This window comes from Platichthys flesus, chromosome 15, assembly GCF_949316205.1.
Source record: "Platichthys flesus chromosome 15, fPlaFle2.1, whole genome shotgun sequence".
Taxonomy (NCBI): Eukaryota; Metazoa; Chordata; class Actinopteri; order Pleuronectiformes; family Pleuronectidae; genus Platichthys; species Platichthys flesus.
In genome coordinates this window covers 21429652-21449372 of record NC_084959.1, presented here as the reverse complement: position 1 = coordinate 21449372, position 19721 = coordinate 21429652, and the positions used below count along the sequence as shown (strand labels likewise).

The 19721-nt window shown below is 39.1% G+C and overlaps 1 protein-coding gene across 2 annotated transcripts in view; it reads right to left on the bottom strand.

The window, feature by feature from the left end:
* The window catches only part of pknox2 (pbx/knotted 1 homeobox 2), a 79446-nt gene continuing 59725 nt past the window's right edge, over nucleotides 1-19721 (bottom strand). Inside the window, exons 5-13 of one of the 2 annotated variants that reach the window (XM_062406975.1) lie at nucleotides 12680-12851; nucleotides 9991-10176; nucleotides 9681-9816; nucleotides 7835-7932; nucleotides 6603-6668; nucleotides 3672-3791; nucleotides 3485-3561; nucleotides 2736-2914; nucleotides 1-1977 (exon numbers count right to left, since the gene is read on the bottom strand). In XM_062406975.1, the coding sequence (XP_062262959.1) occupies nucleotides 1706-1977; nucleotides 2736-2914; nucleotides 3485-3561; nucleotides 3672-3791; nucleotides 6603-6668; nucleotides 7835-7932; nucleotides 9681-9816; nucleotides 9991-10176; nucleotides 12680-12851 (1306 nt within the window). In that variant the 3' untranslated portion in view covers nucleotides 1-1705. The remainder of the gene's footprint in view (nucleotides 1978-2735; nucleotides 2915-3484; nucleotides 3562-3671; nucleotides 3792-6602; nucleotides 6669-7834; nucleotides 7933-9680; nucleotides 9817-9990; nucleotides 10177-12679; nucleotides 12852-19721) is intronic. The other variant, XM_062406976.1, reaches the window with a different exon arrangement.

Below are 19721 nucleotides of genomic sequence, written 5' to 3'. Positions count from 1 at the left end.
TACCTTTACATGTTTAATTATTAAAATTGGTCTATTGAAACACAATAGATTATGACAACAAAGTTTACAAATGAAATAGAAATATTTCCTATTGTCTGTCACTTGTTCTGGAAGATCCATTTTTAAAAAAGCAACTGAGAAAGGAACATCAATGAGCAACATACTTCACAATGAACAATCAGAACATTCAATATAACATGATTTTTGTTTCTCTAGACATCTTCACATTAGAAACGAGTGACTCAATTTTTGTGTTTTAGTACAAAACAAAGAGCTGAAATTGTTTCACAGTTTCTTCAAAATCCTTCACATAAAATTGAAAGAGAAGTTACAACTCAGTTGTTGTTTTTTTCTTTTTAATTCCTCTTTCTCGTCTTCTTCTGTTAAACGATGCTGGCGCTGGCGCTGTCTGTCAGGGATCAAAAGTCATTGGCGATCTTATCGTGACTCCTCTTGCTGATGAGATGCGGCAGAGACAGTCCTGTGGTGACTGGCTGGGCTTGTCATGCTCTTATTTTGTGACGGAAGCGCCGGGGGTCATAGAACGTACACAAGCAATTCTGACAGTTGATGGTTGAAGTCGAGTATGTGCACGGCCACTAAGATTTACTTTTTGAGGTTTGCAAAACCTACGGTGTGCGCTGAAAAAACTGTTGTTGTCACGTGGTTCCTTTAGCTTCCGTCTGAGGCCGGGCAGGAAAAAAACTGAATAAATATGCAAACCTTCAACAGCAGAATGCAAACAAATGAAAAATCCAATATACATATTAAATGTGCAGTCAGAATACACTGGTTTACTACAGGTTTCTTTTTTTTTTGCCCAAGTTAGAAGACAAAAATAAAGATCATTTCAAAAGTCCTGCCCGAAAAAGATTTGCTGGGGCGATGAGTCAAGTGTTTCCTCATGAGAGAGGAAGAAATATGTCGGATGAGTGTTGTTCAACCTGAGAACCTATGAGTCACTTGAAAGGCGTGAATGATTTAATGATGTCCCGTACACAGTCATTTCTATGGATATTTGCACTCCTGTAAAACATCTCCTTTTTTTCAAATGTCCTCTTCTCCGTCACTTTTATTTTAGGAAGAGAAATGACACTTGAACTGCAAAGTTCAGTTGTGGACTTTCAGATGAAATTTTATACTTTCAATCATAAACAGTTTCAGAAAAAAAAGCTGCAGCCCTTTTTTTGCCATCTTGCTAAAATATTTTTCCCATTCAGTTAAGTAATAGTTTAAACACACAGTCAATGAAGATTTTTCTGCTGAGGCATCTTTGTTGCAAAATGTCACGTTTTTCTAAACACATCAAATTTTTTAACCCAGACAGTTAAACGGGGAAAAATATCTTGAATTTCAAACTGACAGTCTCTCTGTCATTTCCTTCCATATAAACTGAAGCTGTCAAGTAGAAAATGTGCAACCGTCCAAACCTTCTGCGTCACTGTATAACAACATATGGTCCTAAAAATGAAACAACACATATTAATCATTGAACTAATATTCATTCTCTATAATCATGATCATAGTCATTGTGTCTGATTAGGCTCTGCGCGAGAGTCTCTGATGAAAGAGGTGAAAACATGTCACACCCTTGAATCCTCTCGTGTGTCAGTGAGCATTAGAGCTGTCCTAGTTTGAGTTTGAATGAGACTGTGTTAAGTAGACAACTGTGGCCAAAATTCACGTTGTCTCTGTCCCTGATCCTCTACTCCAGTTCCTCTCTGTGCTCCATGCTCAGATCTCTCCTCGCCCGTCCTCCGCCAGACATTGGCCTCCCCCTATCGTTTTCTTCCTCCCCATCCTCTTCCTCTTCTTCCTCCTCCATTCCTTCCTCCTCCTCCTCCTCTTCTTCCTCCTCCTCCTCTTCATCCTCTTCTGTGCCGTCCATGGAGTCGTCAGCTCCAAGCATGGCTTGCTGCATGGCCAGGGTGGCTGAGTCTGAGGACAGGGACTGGAGGCTGTCCAGACTCAGCGGGTCTGAGGGGAGACAGGAGAAGAGAGGAGGTTGGGGGGGTTAGGACTGGACGATAAATATAAATCCATTCTATGTGATGCCATATGACTTAATATGGCCCCATTCTGATTACTTAATAATGACTTGTGGCAGTAAAATGGAGACATATTTAATTTTACTATAAGTTTCACCGGAGGTATTTTATCATATGAGCGTACGTGACTGAAAATTTGTTATTTGAAATTTCTTACACTGAATAAACAACTTGACTTTAAATTATATGCGTTTTTTTATTACCTAGAAGCAGAGCTTTCATTTAAAGTTCACCACATATATGCTCATAAATTGGTTCAGTTCAATTTGTGACAGTGAAGTAATTAGGTTTGGAGAAAGCTTTGCTTCTCCACATTACTGAAACAGCTACAGCACAGACAGCAGATAATAAATTTCACCCAGCAACTAAAATCTATATTCTTCTCTGGGCCTTGACATGAAAAACGAGAGTCTGTTGCCATGGGTGATGCTATTTACCGCTATTGCTTTTTTCTTACTCAACTGAGTTGGAATCCTCACAGTTTTCAACAGAGGCTCAGACTTGGCTCAGGATTCATGTAGGACAAATGCTTTTTTTCTGATTCTCTTTGTTCTTGACATTTACCTTAGCACATAACAGGGAAGTGACAACAGTGGCACCTAGTGGTTCAGATTTAAACATACAAGATAAATTCCTCTATCTTTTATCCATTTGTATAAATGACAGTTAAAAAAAATGTTGGCATACTGTCTGAGTTGTTTCCTGATTGAGATCTGTGCGTCTGCAGAACCCCAGCCACAATGGAGTCAGGCCAGAAGCGCTGTGTGGGACGGTGCTGGGACTTCATCTTCTTCGCTTTAGGAGAAGGGTCTGGGTTACTGGCATCCAGCATGGGCTGGAGGATGCGGCGGCGAGCGTTGATAAACCTAGATCATAGATAAAGACATGGATTAATATAGATTATTAGTTCAGTAAAAGGAGAAAGCATGGAACAGCATAGAACAATTGAGAAAAGACCGAATGCAAATATTGTTCTATCTTAAAGAATGCACACATAGCAGTTTTCAGACCAGTGGGAGGTTTAATGCAAGTCCATCCAAAATCATTCATTAAATCTGTGGATCTTCTCTTCATCGGGCTGGCGTCTGAAGTTGGGCCTGATTTCTTTTTTCTTTATATACAATCCCTATACATACAATACAATCTGTTTTGTATAATTCAACATGTACTGCCACTTAATACAGGAGTAGCAAACTCTGCTTATTTGACTGTTATCCAACGGTACAATTCAAACTATTATTGTATTTCGAAAACAATTTTGGTGTACTAGAGATATATGACCAGAAGAGGGCGCCACAGAGCCTTCAATGTGCTGAGGTGCTCCATTATATCATAGGTTCAATATAAGCAAGGCAAACCACTTTAGTCCCACTGCAGTGGCATAAATTGGTGTCGTTTTGTCATGGCAGTGGTGACACTAACATTCAGAACCTTACCAGTTGTTCACTTGCAGAAGGGTTAGATTTGTTTGTCCAGCAATCTGCCTTTTCTCATCTTCTGTCGGGTATGGGTGCTGGAAGGAGGGAGAAACAGTGTCTCAGTCTTTTCAGAATAATGCACACAAACACACATATACGCATGCACTCACGCCAGACACACACGTACAAACACACTCTGCCTCACCATGAGATGCTGAAAGAGCCAGGACCGCATGATATTGGTGGCGTGTTTGGGCAGGACCCCCCTCTTATTCTTGGACTTCTTGTCTTCGCTGTCCAACAGGGACGATAGGTCCACGTTTAACTTTACAACACCGGGCAGGGGGGAGACGGGAAGAAAAGAAAAGCAGAAGGGAGCCAGGGCTTAGTTATTGTTGCCACAGAAACAAAGGGAGACTACCAATTACCTATCTTCTTTTCTGTGGCAAGGGCAGAAACACCTCCTCAAGTGTCACCATGGTAACTGAGTTTGAGTAATTATCCTTAAAATATGAAAAAGCAGCACCCTTGACTACATGGAAACACAAACAGGTTAGTGGTCTCTTTGTTGCTTCACCAGGTTGGAAAGGCTGGAGGTTCAGGAAAGCCCCAAGGTCAAAAGTTTGGATTTCAGAGCTTGGAGCTGAATTTGCGAGGAGCTGCTAAAAAGTGTGATTGTATTTTGCTTATTATTTTTTAAATTGATGTAAGAACATTGGTGTGGTCAGTCGGCAATCATTATTCTGATGTTATTGTTTGTCTTTGATAGACAAACGTGTGTGTGTGTGTGTGATGTGTAACATGTAATGTAATGTGTGCTTGGTCTGGCTGAGCCATACTTGTGAGGGCTTATTTATTAGAGTGCTATTCTCGTGAAGACATTAAGGGTTGTGATGGTGTTCAGGGTGTATTGCTGTGGTTACAGGTAAGGTTAAGTTAAGCTAAGATAATAACTTAGCTAAATAATTAGTAAAGTACTGATGCTCCCCTGTGCCAGAGACCTGCCACTGCTCCCATCAGTGAGCCACACTGTTTCACTGTTGACATCTTCCTTCATTACATGAACACTGTTTTGACTCAGCTCCACATACACATCCTATTAGGCATCAAATGTGGCTTAATCCTACACTAAAAGTAGACTCCAGCACATAAACGGTTTATTGAGCTTGAGGAACATTTGTTAAAAACTTTCTCTGGCTGAGTGACAGACATGTTTGACTTTATATTTTAAGTAATCGTTAAAATTAGACAAATATATTCATTTGAAGTCAAATTAAGACAAGAGTTAGGGTGAAGCATGAATTACTTAGGGTTAAGGGATAGTGAAGTCCCCAGAGAAAGACTGTCAGTTAATGAACTAAATGAAAGAAAAAGACATGTGTGTACTTTATGTGTGTGTGTGTGCACCACCCTACGATATGTGTGTGTTAAATTCACTGTAGAGATAAAGTCTTTGTGGGCTCTGAGGCAGATAATATGAAACACAATGAGCCCTAAATAGCAACCATTAGCAAACCCTGTGTGACACTATGTGTGAAGAACTATACATCAAAACACATAAAACACACACACACACACACACACACACACACACACACACACACACACACACACACACACACTTGTTTAATGCCTGAATATTCATAAATATGTCAAATGTATGATATGGATGTTTAATATGAGTCATTTTAATCTGTCACTGTCATTGCACCAGGCAGTAACAGTGCTTTTTTCTAAATGGGGCTAAATGCCGATGAAAATTTCATATGCATAATCATGCCGGACAAAAGCATGCCTGAATAAATAAAAAACGGCCACTGATACAATGCCCATAAATGCACATTCACACCCACTCATCGTCATCCTCCCTACACAAGACTCATTACTCTGCAGCTGGGTGTCATGTGGACCACCCTCCTCTCGTCCCCCCCTCTCAGCCTTGGGATCATGGGTGTTCCGGGGGAAAAGCAAGGTTGAATTAATTGGCGGCCCCAAGCTCACGAGTGTGATTACTCGGGGCTTGTCGGCAAAGTAGTGATGGGGTGGTGTTCAATTCCCAGCCTGCATGTAAGATTCGGCCTCGACTGGGTCGTGATTATTCACCAAGGCCCCCTCTAACTGTCAAGCACAGAATTACCTTCCTGAAACTGAGACGCTCTCCAAGTACACTTTTTTATTCATATCTATAAGCAAGTACCAAGGCAGACAAATACTGGCCTCACAGGTTTATCTATGTATCCTGGTGCTTCCCTGATGGATACACAAAGTCTGAAATGTCATGAAAAAGAACAAAGGGAGTGGTTGTAAAATGCATCCTAAAAATGTATTTAAATTCAAACTAAATTGAATCTGTAATTCTGAATTGTAATTTTGTTATTTCTTTTGTGGTTCAAAAACTAGTTACAACTTAATTGTCTGCCTCGTATTAGACAGGCTCCAACTTTAAAGAGCAGAATTCCATTTATAAGGAATAATTGGTTTTCCCTTTAATTTAATTAATTATCCTCTGTTGCATATTTTAATAGTGCATTGCCAGTCCGTTGTGTGGCTCAATAAAAACCTGGTCTCTTATATTCAATAATGCCACACACCCTGCTTAGGAGTATGTAGATGTTAACATCTTTTATGTCTTAATAACGTAGAGGTCCTTTATGTTTGCAGTATATATATATATATATACTGCATATATATATATAAAAATATATTTTTATTAAAATATGCAACAGAGGATAATATATATATATATATATATATATATATATATATATATATATATATATATAAATAAAATAGTTCTTCTATTTAATTCTCAAATTTTCCATCACAGATAATTTGCCAGGGCCATAAACAATCCCAGACGTTACAGTGAAGTTACAGAATGGTTAAACCGAATATTTTTAACAAATTCTTTAGCTGGGAGGATTCACTATGGGACACATTCATCAGATTAACTCATCAAAAAGAGATAAAGCACAGTAAATGAATTATATTAGGATGTAGATCAATCAATCAATTATTGTATCGGCCATGTTAACAAATCAAAATTTGTCTCATAAGGCTTAACGAGATGTGACATCCTCTGTTCTTAACCCTCAACAAGGGTAAGAAGGAACTACCAAAACCCTTTAACAAGTACCTGAGAGAGATACATGTGAGGGATCCCTCTCCCAGGACGGAGATGCCGCGGAGATGCCGCGTGTAACTGAACACATCAACAAAATAACAGTATTTATTAGAAGAAAACAGTTTTTTAACAAAATGTTGAGTCGATATAGAAAATGTCTGATAGAGATGAAGGGAGCAGCATGACAAGTGAAATGGAAGAGTAATTGTCAGTAATGGTAGAATGATATATATAAGCGATATTGATGTGGTCAGAGTCCATGATCAGCTGCCACCACGATCATGATCCACTATCACGATCCACAATCAGTATGTAAAGCTTAAAAATACATAGATGTTTATCTTACAGTAGCTAAGTCTACTTGGATAGGTGGATGGATGGATGGATGGATGGATGGATTGATGGATGATAATGATAATCTGGTCCCTTCAAAGTAACAACGCTCACTGACAAATAGACAAAGGACACATGGCTGAGCTGATTTCAAATGTCCGGTAAGGAGGCAAAATTTGTCATTTATTAGGGGCAATGTGCATTTTGAGGTTGACTCGATTCAAATGACTCTCGTCATTTGAATGATGTACAGTATCTCTCAGCTCAATAATTAATTTGATTATTTGAAACAGGTATGAGGCTCATTCATCTCCAAAACCTCTTGCTCATAAAAAGGTTAAGACCCAGCGAGTGTTAAAAGCCTAACATGAAAGAAAGGAAATATTCAAACTACAAATGTGTCCTTGTGTCATAAAAAATCCAATTCCAGGCATTCATGTGGGGTTGACTGTTCTAAACCCTCACAGAAAGGAGATAAAACGTTAGCAGGCATAATATTTCCCGGCCATAACACTTTACTCTCCTGAAGAGTAGTAGTACCAATACGATGCAACATCTAGGAATCAGTTTGTTCTCTGGCACCTTTCATTTTTATTTCTTGCATCAGGGAAAAATCAGGTCTTTAAAAATACTTGATCCAAAAACAAGTTAGTAGTAAGATAATGACATTTGTCATTTGCCACCGAACCTGACAGGATCATGTCAGCGCCCTGCACAGCATGGGAATAAACAATTTCCATTTTGTGTCTCAGCAGGGGGTCATGTTCAGACAGAGCGAATGAAAAGGCGCCCAGGGGCATTCTGTGAGATGTAGAGAGGCCCCGTTTAATAAGAACAAATTGAGACAGTGGGTGATGAGGGCACAGGGAGGGAGTGTGTCGGCCTGAGCGTCAGCAGCCCAGCAGCGTTACCTGTGAGTTCTGGATCTGGATGGTTCCTGGTGGCAGTGCCTGCGTTAACACTTGCCCTTGTGATGTCACCATGGCAACCGGCTGGTACAGGGTCCCACCTGAGGGGATAATTTGCCATCATGAGTATCAAGTGGCTTCGGCAGCTACTGGCAGCCACATCCCGCTCTATCACCACCAGAGCCTTATTAACTTCCTGTCAGCCCCGCAAACAAAAACAAGGCAAACAAGAGACCAAATGATTAAATTCAAGGTGCATTAGTTCCCCTTAACCCAGGAAAAAGAAGAAGAGGCGAGGGTGTTTTTGCTCCTGGGTTAATTAGCCTTGATCAAGACACTCTTATCACAGTCTGTTTGAGCTCTTCAATGTGTAGTGATCAAAGGAAGAGACATTGATTTATTTTGGGTTAAAAGGGATTTCCGCAGGACAGGATTAACATTCCACTGTGGAGGCTTGACATCATAAGAGCCTACCAGCCAAGCACTCACTGACAGAAACATACCATGGCTCTCTGATACACGAGAACACAGAAAATCTGCCACTATAGCAGAAGATTAACATTTTCTGTGACAGCAGTTAAATGTTACTTATTAACTTGGCTGGAATGAACCAAGATGCTCATCAAGCGCATTATTGTTTACCATATACTTTATTTCCCATTATCGATTACTCGTGAAAAATCAAGAGAGTAATAGATGTTACTTTTAAACTGAAACATTGCTTTAAATGTATCTTGCCTCATGTGTCAGTCTGTCTGGTATGATCAGTGCAAAGCCCTTTTGCAGTCGACAGTCTCCCCACCAGCACCCACATTATCTAAATGGCAAATGCACTTGCACCCATATCAGGCCGCATGGATGTGTTGGTCTTGAAATGAGGTGAGAATATTGAGAAGTATCCATCCATCCATCATAATAGTAATTTATCATTTATTTAAAAAAGATATAAAGATAAGAAAAAACAAAAGTGAATAAATTTGCTAAAATAACCATTTAATATAAAAGAGAAGAGGAATATTATTACATCAAAATTATTAAACAGTTAAATAATGTATTGTTGATTTATAATAAATTATGTTAAAATTGTATATCATTTGGCAAGAGTTGAGCATCAGCATTTGGAAGTATGAATGATAGATGAAGTGTGATTGGAAAAGAAGGGTGAACGAAGGGCCAAATACAATTATCTCTTTAAAATTGATAAATAGCTCAGTTAAATTGTAAAACTCATTGTGACATGCCGTAACAAGACCTGAAAAATATTTGCACCACCAGTGTGTTACAGTCGAACAGGTTTAAATTTCATGTAAAATCTCTATGAAATTAGACCTGTTGAAGAAGCATACATAAAGAGAACAAAAGTCGTCCAAAAAATAGATCCGTGGGGGATCTCATATTCCAGGAGCCAGGTGTCTTTTTTAAAGACATAATATAAAACAAAACCACTTGTATATCAGTGAAATGGAAACTTCAACAGAGTACAATAAATGCATTATACTAACTGGTAGCGATCATTTATCCTCTAGAGCGTGGAAAAGCAAGTATTAAATATTGTATATATATATATATTGAAAGGGAGAGTTAAGAGATTTAAAACCTATTATGTGCTTATAATACTTGAGAGGTGCAAAAATACGGGCATTGTTAAGCAAGTGTGATAATGGAAACTTGAAAAACAGTGAAATTAAACTTACTGTACCGATGCAACTACCATGAAGGTAAAAGTTTTCAAATAGTACTCGGAAAAATCACAGATTTTGCCTTAAGATAAAGTGTATTAAGAAAATTCGAACTTTGTCAGTTTCAGATCATGGTGTTTTCATGTATGTGTGTGTGATTTAATGCTTACTGGAAACCAGTTGAGAGTTTATGGTAGTCATGGAGACATTGCCTTGTTGCAGACCCCCGGTGGGCACCACAATCCCTGAAGGGTTAACAGAGCTGGAGATAGAGGTCATGGATGGAGAGGAGGTCTGAATTAGTTCCTGGGGGATCACAGAGAGACACTAGTGAGCAAACATGTAGCACTACTGTTAATGACTGGAAAAACTCCCAACAGCAAAATCCACCAAGTGATAAAAGAGTGGGCTCTTTGGAAGTGCTACTCAGACAGGGATACCATGAAGGAACATTAACACAGTCCACACAGCCTGACTGACCTGCTGCATGCTGAGACTGGTGTGTGTCGGAGAATAGGGTCCACCCAAGTCATTACGGAGCAGGTTGTCACTGTGCATCTTGGTCTTCAGGCAGGTTATGTAACGGTTGCAGAAATCCTTACAGAGCTCATTGACCTTCTCTAGCTCCAAGAGGTGGATCCTCAACACCTGAATGGCCTTAACCATCTGAAGGAAACAGACAAATCATGAAACTCATCACATTCACAACATAATACAAAACTGCATCCTTAAAATTTTATAAATAATTTAAATTTGCCCATTTACTTTGACATTATTAAGACGTCTTTCATGGAATTCTAAGGGCATTGTTAATAAATAAAAATCAAGAATTTTGAATGGATTTTGAAGGGTATAAATATTTCATACAATTTGCTAGAGATACAATTTTTAAAAGAGAGAAGGAAAATCACATGGATTTTCTACTGTTACCAAATATCATTGCATTACAAAGGTTATTTCTTCCATTGAGGAGAAAATTAAGGGATAGTTATAATGCTATTGAGTCAATTCTGACACAATGTTAACATTAAGTAAAACAAAATTCATAACCAAAGTGTCAGGAAAGGTAGACTTAAAAAGTAATCTGAGGTGTTTACAGACAGTTTTAAAGACTGAGATGTGACGAGAGGAAGTGATGTCTTTTATTGATGAGTGGGGAGAGACATTCAATTTTAATGTTTATTCCACAGATGCATATAGATTGCAAAATTATCAGAGGAGTGAGATGTAATCCTTTCATCCTTCAAACTCCAAAAGCCAGATATCAGTACAAGCATCTACTATCTAATGCTGAGAGGTCAAACTTGGTGCTTCTCCCCTGTCTGACTGCCTGTAATAATGGTTCTTCTGGCTTCAGTGATTAAACAAATAAGATATTTTCCACTGCAACATGATAATGAGGTTGATGATATTTCATGTAGAGTTTAAGATTTGTCTGCTCAATGCATTTCTTTTAATTTGCTATCATTCATATTCAAGTGAAATGTACTACAGGTGTAATCCACAATGCCAAAGACAGTAAAGACATTTTAAATATTACAATCCTTGCCTTTCCTTTAACTCAGTATCTCATCCCTTTTTCTGGGTCTGAGAACTTTTCAGAGCTGTCAGCTATTTCTCATAGACTTCCTCTGTAAATGATGAATTTGAGATGCAGTTTTCTTGTAAGATATTGCTTTGTTTCACACTTTGTTCCCAGCAGTCAGGGGTGGTCTTTTTGTAAACTCTCAAGTAAAAGCTACTTACATAGCTATTCTCTAAGCCTCATCACTGCCATCATGTTCACTTAAGGCTTTACTGTACATTAAGCATTACTAGCACAGCAGGGAACAAGACTTTCCATTTTGTAATCAGCACGATAAAACAAACTATTTGTTTAATAGGGAGTCTCTTAAAACATTTAACCTGCAAAGTAAAGTTAAAGAGAGAGAAACTCACGATAACTAACAAGGAAAGTAAAGCATGTACAAAACTTCAAAGCAGGAGTAACACAAATAACATTGTCTGATTAATAATCCGTTTTGATTTGACTGTCTTCATGACAAACAATTTTTCCTGATTGCAGGGATTCAGAATTCTATTCAAAACAGTGTTCCAAGAGGGGATTCAGACCACAGTCGGGCATCAGGAATTAAGATCGCATGGCCTAAAAGTTTTTTAGAGGGATGGCTCTGAAGCTGTAGAGGAAACTCCACTGCCACAATGGAACTATAGCTCTGCTCCGACATTTTCAAATAAGATGAGTGAATGCAGTAGCCGGGGTCAGAGAGGACCTTCTATAATATTAGAGTTAGATGACACTGATGGTCAAATGTCGGTTATTTAACAGACCATTTCTTTAGAGTGGTGTTGCTAGGAAACAGCTTGGGACCAGTTTTATCCCTGACATGTATTAAATATAATAAAAACTATTTAATGCATTCTGAATTTTGAAAAACACTAAAACATAATTTTGATTTTCAGATCAAAAGATTGTCATCTAGATTGTCCGGGATATTAGGTATGATGTAAATCCATATAATTTTGAATTTTCTCTTCTGCAGTTATCTGACCATCTATAGCCTGGCTTTTCTCCACTCTGCGAGGCACTCTGTGGTGCACTCCGTCAAAGTCACCACTCAAGGTCAACAGAGTGGACAAGAAAGTGCTCGGCCAAGGAGGAGATAAATCAGCTAATTAAACTGCTCTCACCTAATCAAGGGACCAGTAACTCTTGCACCCTTCGCAGCCAGTCAAGCCCAGTGTAACATTACTGCCCTGTGGAAGAGTTAGTGCCCTCTGGGAGGTATGCCCACACCCAGTGTCTCATAAAACACACAGATGCAGGGTTAATTGACTGTTCAGCACTTGTCAGCCTGCCATCCCAATACTGTAATAGCAAAAGTGCACTCTTTTCTTTTTTTTCCCTCATCTCCATCTTTGTCTCTCTCTGGTGGTAGCTCCTCCTTCTCTTAATTACTGCTAGGTGAAGTAATAGGGGAAGTGGAGGTTTACATGAAAGAGGAGGGGGTGATTAGGAGCAGTGATGACGGGACGCACTGCAAACAGAGGAAAGTGACAGAGCTGTAGATATGTCTATTATTTGACCATTTAGACAGGAAGCTTTTTCAAATGAAAGTTTGTTCATAATTTCCATGCAGTCTTTGTCACGAGTCACGAGTTGCCTCACCAAGTTGTCGAGCTCTGGATCTTCGCTGAAAAAGGGCTTGTGTTCCCGCTCCTGCTGGTGCACAAAGTTTTCTATGTCCACATCAAAGCTGGCAGACGTGATGCATTCAGATCCTTGTGTGGCCTGCTCACATTTCTCAAACAACAACGCCAGCAGGGGGAACAGTGGATGCCTGAGGGAACAGAAAGAGAGAGCGAGACAATCTTAAAAGTTATATTAGTTTTATTTTATATTCAGCATAAAATAAGTACTTCTAAATTGCCTCTGGTGTGCATCATTCAATCCTGCAACCCAATTTTATCCTTCAGCAGTGAAAGCATCACCTACCTTACTCTGCCTCTGATATGTTAGTACTAGTTGCCTTTGTTAGTTGGGTTGGTTGGTTTAGGTAAGAGGATTATCCCCAACCCATTAAAAATCGCAACAAAATACTGCTTTTAATGAAATTCAAACATGACGCAAACTACCCCAAAAAGTCCTCATGCTGCTACCTTGATGCTGCTAGCCACCAGCTCAGGTAGAGAGTTCATAGTGCCTGCACCCACCCCTGTCAGAGAGGATTCTGATTGTGACAGATTCTGCCTCTAGTGAAGACGACAACCATGGTGAGCACTTTTTAATGGCAAGAACCTTGTAAATTAGGAAAATAACATGGACTGGAGTTGTTAATAAAGTCATGTTGGTATTATTTGCAAACTGATACATTTGTTCAGAGATAACTTGCAAGATGAATAATTACAATAATTGTCTAATTTACATGTGTGGATGGAATAGGAAATAGTCGACTTAAGATCTGAAATTAAAGGAAAATGTATGAATAGTGTTGGCCAAATTCTAGGTGAACCAAATATTCAAGAGTAGTATTATACATTTCAATAACATGCAATATATATGTGGCATAAATTAAAAGTATACCCACTTCTACACCACTCCACCACTGTTTGTTTATCTTTAAATGGTGTGTATCATGGGGGAATTAAATCATTGTTTTACTGCATTTCTACACTTCCTTCTTGTGTGGCAGCCACTAACTTGTCTCCTTTAGGTTTACCTCAGATGTGGATTTCCTACATTTACCAGAATACCTCTCTACCACCCAAAGGAAACGTTTTAATGTAATCAACGACACCCAAAACATATCTGCTGCTGATCTTTTATACAGAGCTGAAACTGTTTCTGCTTCATAACTTCACTGCATTATTTTGTGACAGATTTGATGTTTGTTCAGGCAATTAAAAGAATGTGACAAATATATTATAAAAAATTAAATGATGGACTTTACAAGAGAAGAGTCATCCTCGTGGCTTCAGATGACATTGCATTGAATTACATACATTTCCTTGAGACTATAATCAATCAATCAAATATTTGTATAGCCCATATTCACAAATCACAATTTATTTCATAGAGCTTTACCAAGGTCTGACATCCTCTGACTTTAACCATCAACAACTGAACCGAACATTAGCTTCAACTTAAAACAATTCCTTAGAAATCTAATCGGAAACGATGTAAAAAAAAGCAGAAATGGAAGCAGATAGCTGAACAAAGCACAGAGCAGCAGTGGCAAATTATCCCGGCAAATCACATGCTTTTCTCTGGCCTGCTGTGATGAGAAGTCAAGAACAACATGTTCCAGTTCATTTTCAGTGACCATGAGTGACACTATGTTGATGCTTCTCTGTGGCTCTTGTTTTTATTCTTTCACGTTTGAGGAAAAAGTAACAGTCTCTTTGACAGTGAGGGGCAGACACGATCTTGCATATTCGTTTAAACAGTCCAGTAAATCTGCTGTATCAGCTTGTCACATTTTTGAGGGATATTCACTCTGTTGCTTACAACAAGATCTCTCTAGTTTCTCTGTGGCCCCCCCCCAAGGACAGTGTACACTTTATACCAATAAAAGGTAAATGGCTACAATTGGCTAACTGAAAAGACGTTTAAGCAATAATGATTAGGTTTATTAGGGAAAAGGAGATAAAAAATCGTAGAGCTTTGGGATTAACTGACCAGTGCTGTTGAAACTATACCTACCAATCTGCAGACATCTCTGACTTCAGAATATTATAATTCATACTTATCATCACCATTCATAAAAAAATCTGTACTACTCCCCCCTCCACCCTGAGTCTGGTTTTGTTTCAGGTTTCCCTTATGTTAAAAGTAAATTAAAATGCATTGTATGTTGTGATGTGGTGCTTAAAAGTAAAATTGAATTGAACTGAATAATAAATCGTTTCAAATGGCAACTTTGGTCTTGTTATTTATGAAATAACACAAGTTGCAACCTTTCTTCTTCCTTTTCCAAACCTCTTTTCGTCACTGTACTGTTAATAGTGAGGCAGCTCCATGACTTTCCCTAAAGGACATGCTGAACGTTCGCACATGGTCGTGCAAGAGATCAAAAAAGATCTTTAAGTGAATGGGATATGGCTCAGTGGCAGAGCTAGGCTTCACAGTGTCACCTACATTGTTAACATCTGCCTTTTATAGGGAATGTCACTCTTATAAGGTCCCCCAGATACACTGTGCAATGGCCCATACTGCACTGCTGTGTGTAGTACATGGCAAAATTATTGAACACTTCCACTTGGAGGAAAGCTGCTGCCCTAATGGCCAGGGTGATTGAACGGTGCCATGAAATCCGAGGAGCAGTTGGACAGGGGGTCGACTGAGAATCAAAGGTTTGGCATGACATGAATATTTCTGCCCCAAAGAGCTGGACTTCACCACAGTGATCTCTGTTCTCAGCCTTTCTATTCCATCCAGTCTATTTATCTACACTGCCCCTTTCATCTTCTCAATATCCCTTTTGTTACCCTACCTTTGACTCTGAGGAGTCCCAGGGAAACATCTAAAAGTAAGTCCCTGTCAAATCATTATGATACAGACTCTTGGCAGTTAGTTATATAATGTAAGCAGGTTTATGGTGTAATATTTCAATCAATTAAGGGCTTAAGGATGTGCATCATCCTCTGCCCTTAACATTCAACTTGGGAAACAAATGTAGAAATCTCACAGAGAGCCACATCCCTCTCCAAGGACGGACAGATCATTATAATAATTATTCTCAGGTCCAGTAGTTTTGGCTGAAGAGCTGTTTTCAATGATTTCTAATCTGAATCTTCTAATCTGAATCTGGGCTAATTCTATTCCATTCCATTGATTTGCACAAGTTTTTTAATTAATGACAGGAAGCCCCCCAGTTGGATCCGTAGGGGAAGCTTCTTCTTGGCCAGTATCATACATGTTCTGATTCTACACTAAAGGTTTTAAGGATGTATTGTAGACTGACCTATTGGTGAGGAAAGGCTCAGTGGCCTTATAGGTCACTTTCACACCTTTAATTTCGTTGGAATTAATGGAGATTTTCTTTGGTAGTTGACAATGAGTCACGTGTGTCATATGTTTAACTATCATAGATGTATATTTATGCTCTTTGGTGTTCCAAAGATGTTCTGAAGAATAACTGGCCATGAGTTGTAGTGCAGAGAGCTACTTTAAGTACTCAAAACTGCCTTTTTGATTCATGTGGTCACATACACAAGTCACAATCACAATCACTAAAAAAATCCTGTGATTGGATGTAAAAGTGTTAAAAAAGCCTAAACCAGAGCTTGTTCATCTTCTTTCTCAGCCAATCACCCCATATAAGATAACCCCCCTCATGTATGTCCCTTGGAATAATTTGCCGAAACCAATTTTGTTATATTTTGACTTGCTTACATGAAATTAGTGAATCCAAGACCTTTTACAGACCCACCTGGCTGTGTGCACGGAACCCCATTAGACAAGCACTTGCCTCAAAAGTTCACTCTGTTTAACATTTGTTTCAGTGTTAGTAGCAGGTGATAGAATAAGACAGACCAATAGATTCAGAAGTGTGGTTGTTTAAATAAAGATTCAAAATAGAGAAATCATTTGAAGTTAAATGGGTGATAATGATTTTTGCACTTAGCCTACTTGTAGTTTTTTGGTTAATGATGATCATCAAGTGGAGGTCATATTTTTATTTCTTGCATTTTCATCTCACACAGTGTCATTGTCTCAGTGAGTGTATATTGCACTGGCATGGAGGCAGACTGGGCCCCTGCTCAGGCTCTAACCCATGGCTCTCAATTGCAGCCTTTAATAGTCGCCTATATTATACTCTAATCTGCCTGATCCCAATTTAATGCCGCTCCCTCAGCCAGACGTGGCAGGAATACTAAACAGGGGGTGGTCGCATGCAGAGTGGAGAGCTTCTGCCTTGTCTATTTAATTTCTGCTTGTGGTGGGGTGGAAAAGAATGTGGGGGGAGGAAAGACGGAATATAACTGAGAGCAAACAGGGTCGCTCACCATTGCAGATGGTGCCTTAACAAGTTATTTACTCTCACATTTGGTTTTATTTTTATTACACAGAGTGATAAATTCTGAAAATGAGGAGCGATCGTCTAATTGTACAGTAGTTTTTTTCTCCTGTGAGTGTTAACATCTATAAACAAGGAAGAAAAACAACATGTCAGCCGACTAGAGTCAACTCAAGTGACACTCAAAGAAGTTGATGCGCTTCATAAACATCACAAAAACATAAAAACTAAAAGACTAATTAACCTGTCTACTCAGAGACATCTGCTGTCAAGAAGACAAGGCACCAAAGAGCCTGAGGACACAGGGGCATTGTGGGTAGCACTACAGACTGTGTAACACTATGGCAAATACAATATTCATGTGTGCATTACAAAACAAACACAAATAACAAATATATAAACAAGCCAACTTAGCAATTAAAGGTGACAATCCATACGACAGCAGAATGTCTGATGTGTTGAAGAAAACAACTGATGTTTGGTCAGTGTGTATGAAGGTGTCACCTCACAAATTCCTGAAAGAGAATCAGACTCGGATTCATGAAACACACTGAGGTCATGTTTGTAAGATTTCAATAAAATAATTAATAAATAAAATATGTGCCACAGTCTAACTGACATCATCACAAAAATGTCCTTTTATAGAAAGATATTTTTTTGATGCCGTTGGCAGTTTATCTTCATTCAATAAGAAATGTGTCTTCATGTCACTATATTTTGATAATGATGATACATCCTACTTTCCTACTTATTCACAGAATCATCTCATTACACCAAAACAACATATGACAACAAATGTGTTGCTGTTTTACTCAAAGGGGAAAACCAGACTTATTTAGCCTCACTGGAGCTGTTCGGACTGAATACACAGAGGCATAATTTGTCATGTTCACCTATTTCGTGCTTAGCTGAGAAACGTTGGCAACAAGGGGGACATGGGAGTTTGAGATTAGCTTTAGTGCTTGTGTTCTATGAGAATTGTGAGCTCCACCTAGTCCTGGTTTCTCATCCGGCTCAGGAATAAATGATGTAAAAGGCTAATGGTATCAAGGCAATCAGGGTCTGCGTGAGGAAACATCTATCCTTGACGACATGCCATTGTGCACAGTCGGACCTCGACAACTTGCAGTGAGGTAAAAACACCAGCCTTCGGGTACTTTCTGTGACCTTTACACAGGAAGTTGGGATTAAGGTAGATGGGGTGTGAAAAGGCATGCATTTTTATGAACGTGAACGTAGCCGGATGTGTCTGCCTGTGTGTGCGCGTGTGCGTGTGTATTTTCTAGTGCCTTCCCCAACCATGCTGAGCTCCCCCATGTTGGCTGCCAGAAGCGGCAGGTTCCATCTGCAGTGCGACGGAGTGGAGATGGCTGGCTGGGGGATCATTACAAGGGCCATAAAAGAGCGATTTACAGGACGGCCAGTGAGTGGAGTCAGCACGGTCCCCGACGAAAAGCCCAAAACGGAGAATCATATGCCAGCGGGGATCGTGATGACTTAAACATGAAGGTGAGGGACGTGGCAGCTTTAGTGGCATCTGCTTTATGGTCAGTGAATCAGAGGCCGAGGGGGGAAATAATGTGCCACTTGATTTTTGATGTTTGATTAGAGGGAAGTAAACTTCAAAAAGGTAAAACAGGACATGCCTTGGAGGTTGATAACTATTGCACCACCTAAGAACACACTGTGAAGTCAAATTTAGTTTCATGATACTTCACCACTGATAGATTTAAAAGAGTTTAGAATGAAATCTCTGTTCTGATTATAGCGCTGTATCACTGTACTAACTCACCTGAAAAAAGCATATCAGATGACCACACATGTACGCTGATCATGCATGTACCGGTGTAAACAGGAAGCAGATTGTCTACTCTGCAGCTGGTTGTTGAATGACTAAAAATGATATGAACAAAGACCAGTCGTGTCGTGAAAAGTAGGGATTTCTTAGCATGGACCGAAAAATTAAGTGGAACTGTTTCTGACAGCAGGGTTAGCAACGCTTACGGTAAGTAGAGAATCATTTCTAGCAGGACACTGGCTGACTGGTCTTTATGTCACTGTTGATCAACTATTAGCCCTTGCCCTAATGAGGAAAACATGCTTGGCTGTATTATATTATGGTAATTCAAGCAAAGTTAGGTTGTTTCCCATTTTTTCGTAATTATTATAAGGAAAAGAGCCGCAATGAGATCACTATATAGCTGCTTCTGTTACTATTGGTTTGGATATGAAAGTGAAACAGTCGTTGAGGAAGTCTGAACATCAACTGCTTTGGTTTGACTTGAATTATTAAAAGTTATTTATTAAGAATTACTTTTGCTACATTTAGTGGATATGGTGAACTTGTTAGCTTATTTACACACTCAGTAGTTACAGAGCAACATTGTTCTAGAATAATTGTTATGTCCAATTGTTAAATGCAAAGACTTAGCACTTTAATGCTCCACTATGTTCACTAGCTGCTGTGTCTGTCTGCAGTTGGCTGCTGAGCATTTAGTGTACTGTGGCTCTTTACAGCTATTTTGTTGAACAAAAAATCAGAGCTGGACAGATAAACAATAAACTAAATTCCATAAAGCAGCCAGGGAAACCTTTCACATTACACATGATAATAATAGCAAAAAAACATATCACATGGGCTACTCCATCTGCAGAGGAAGATTCATACAATTAAAATCTCATGAACAGCGA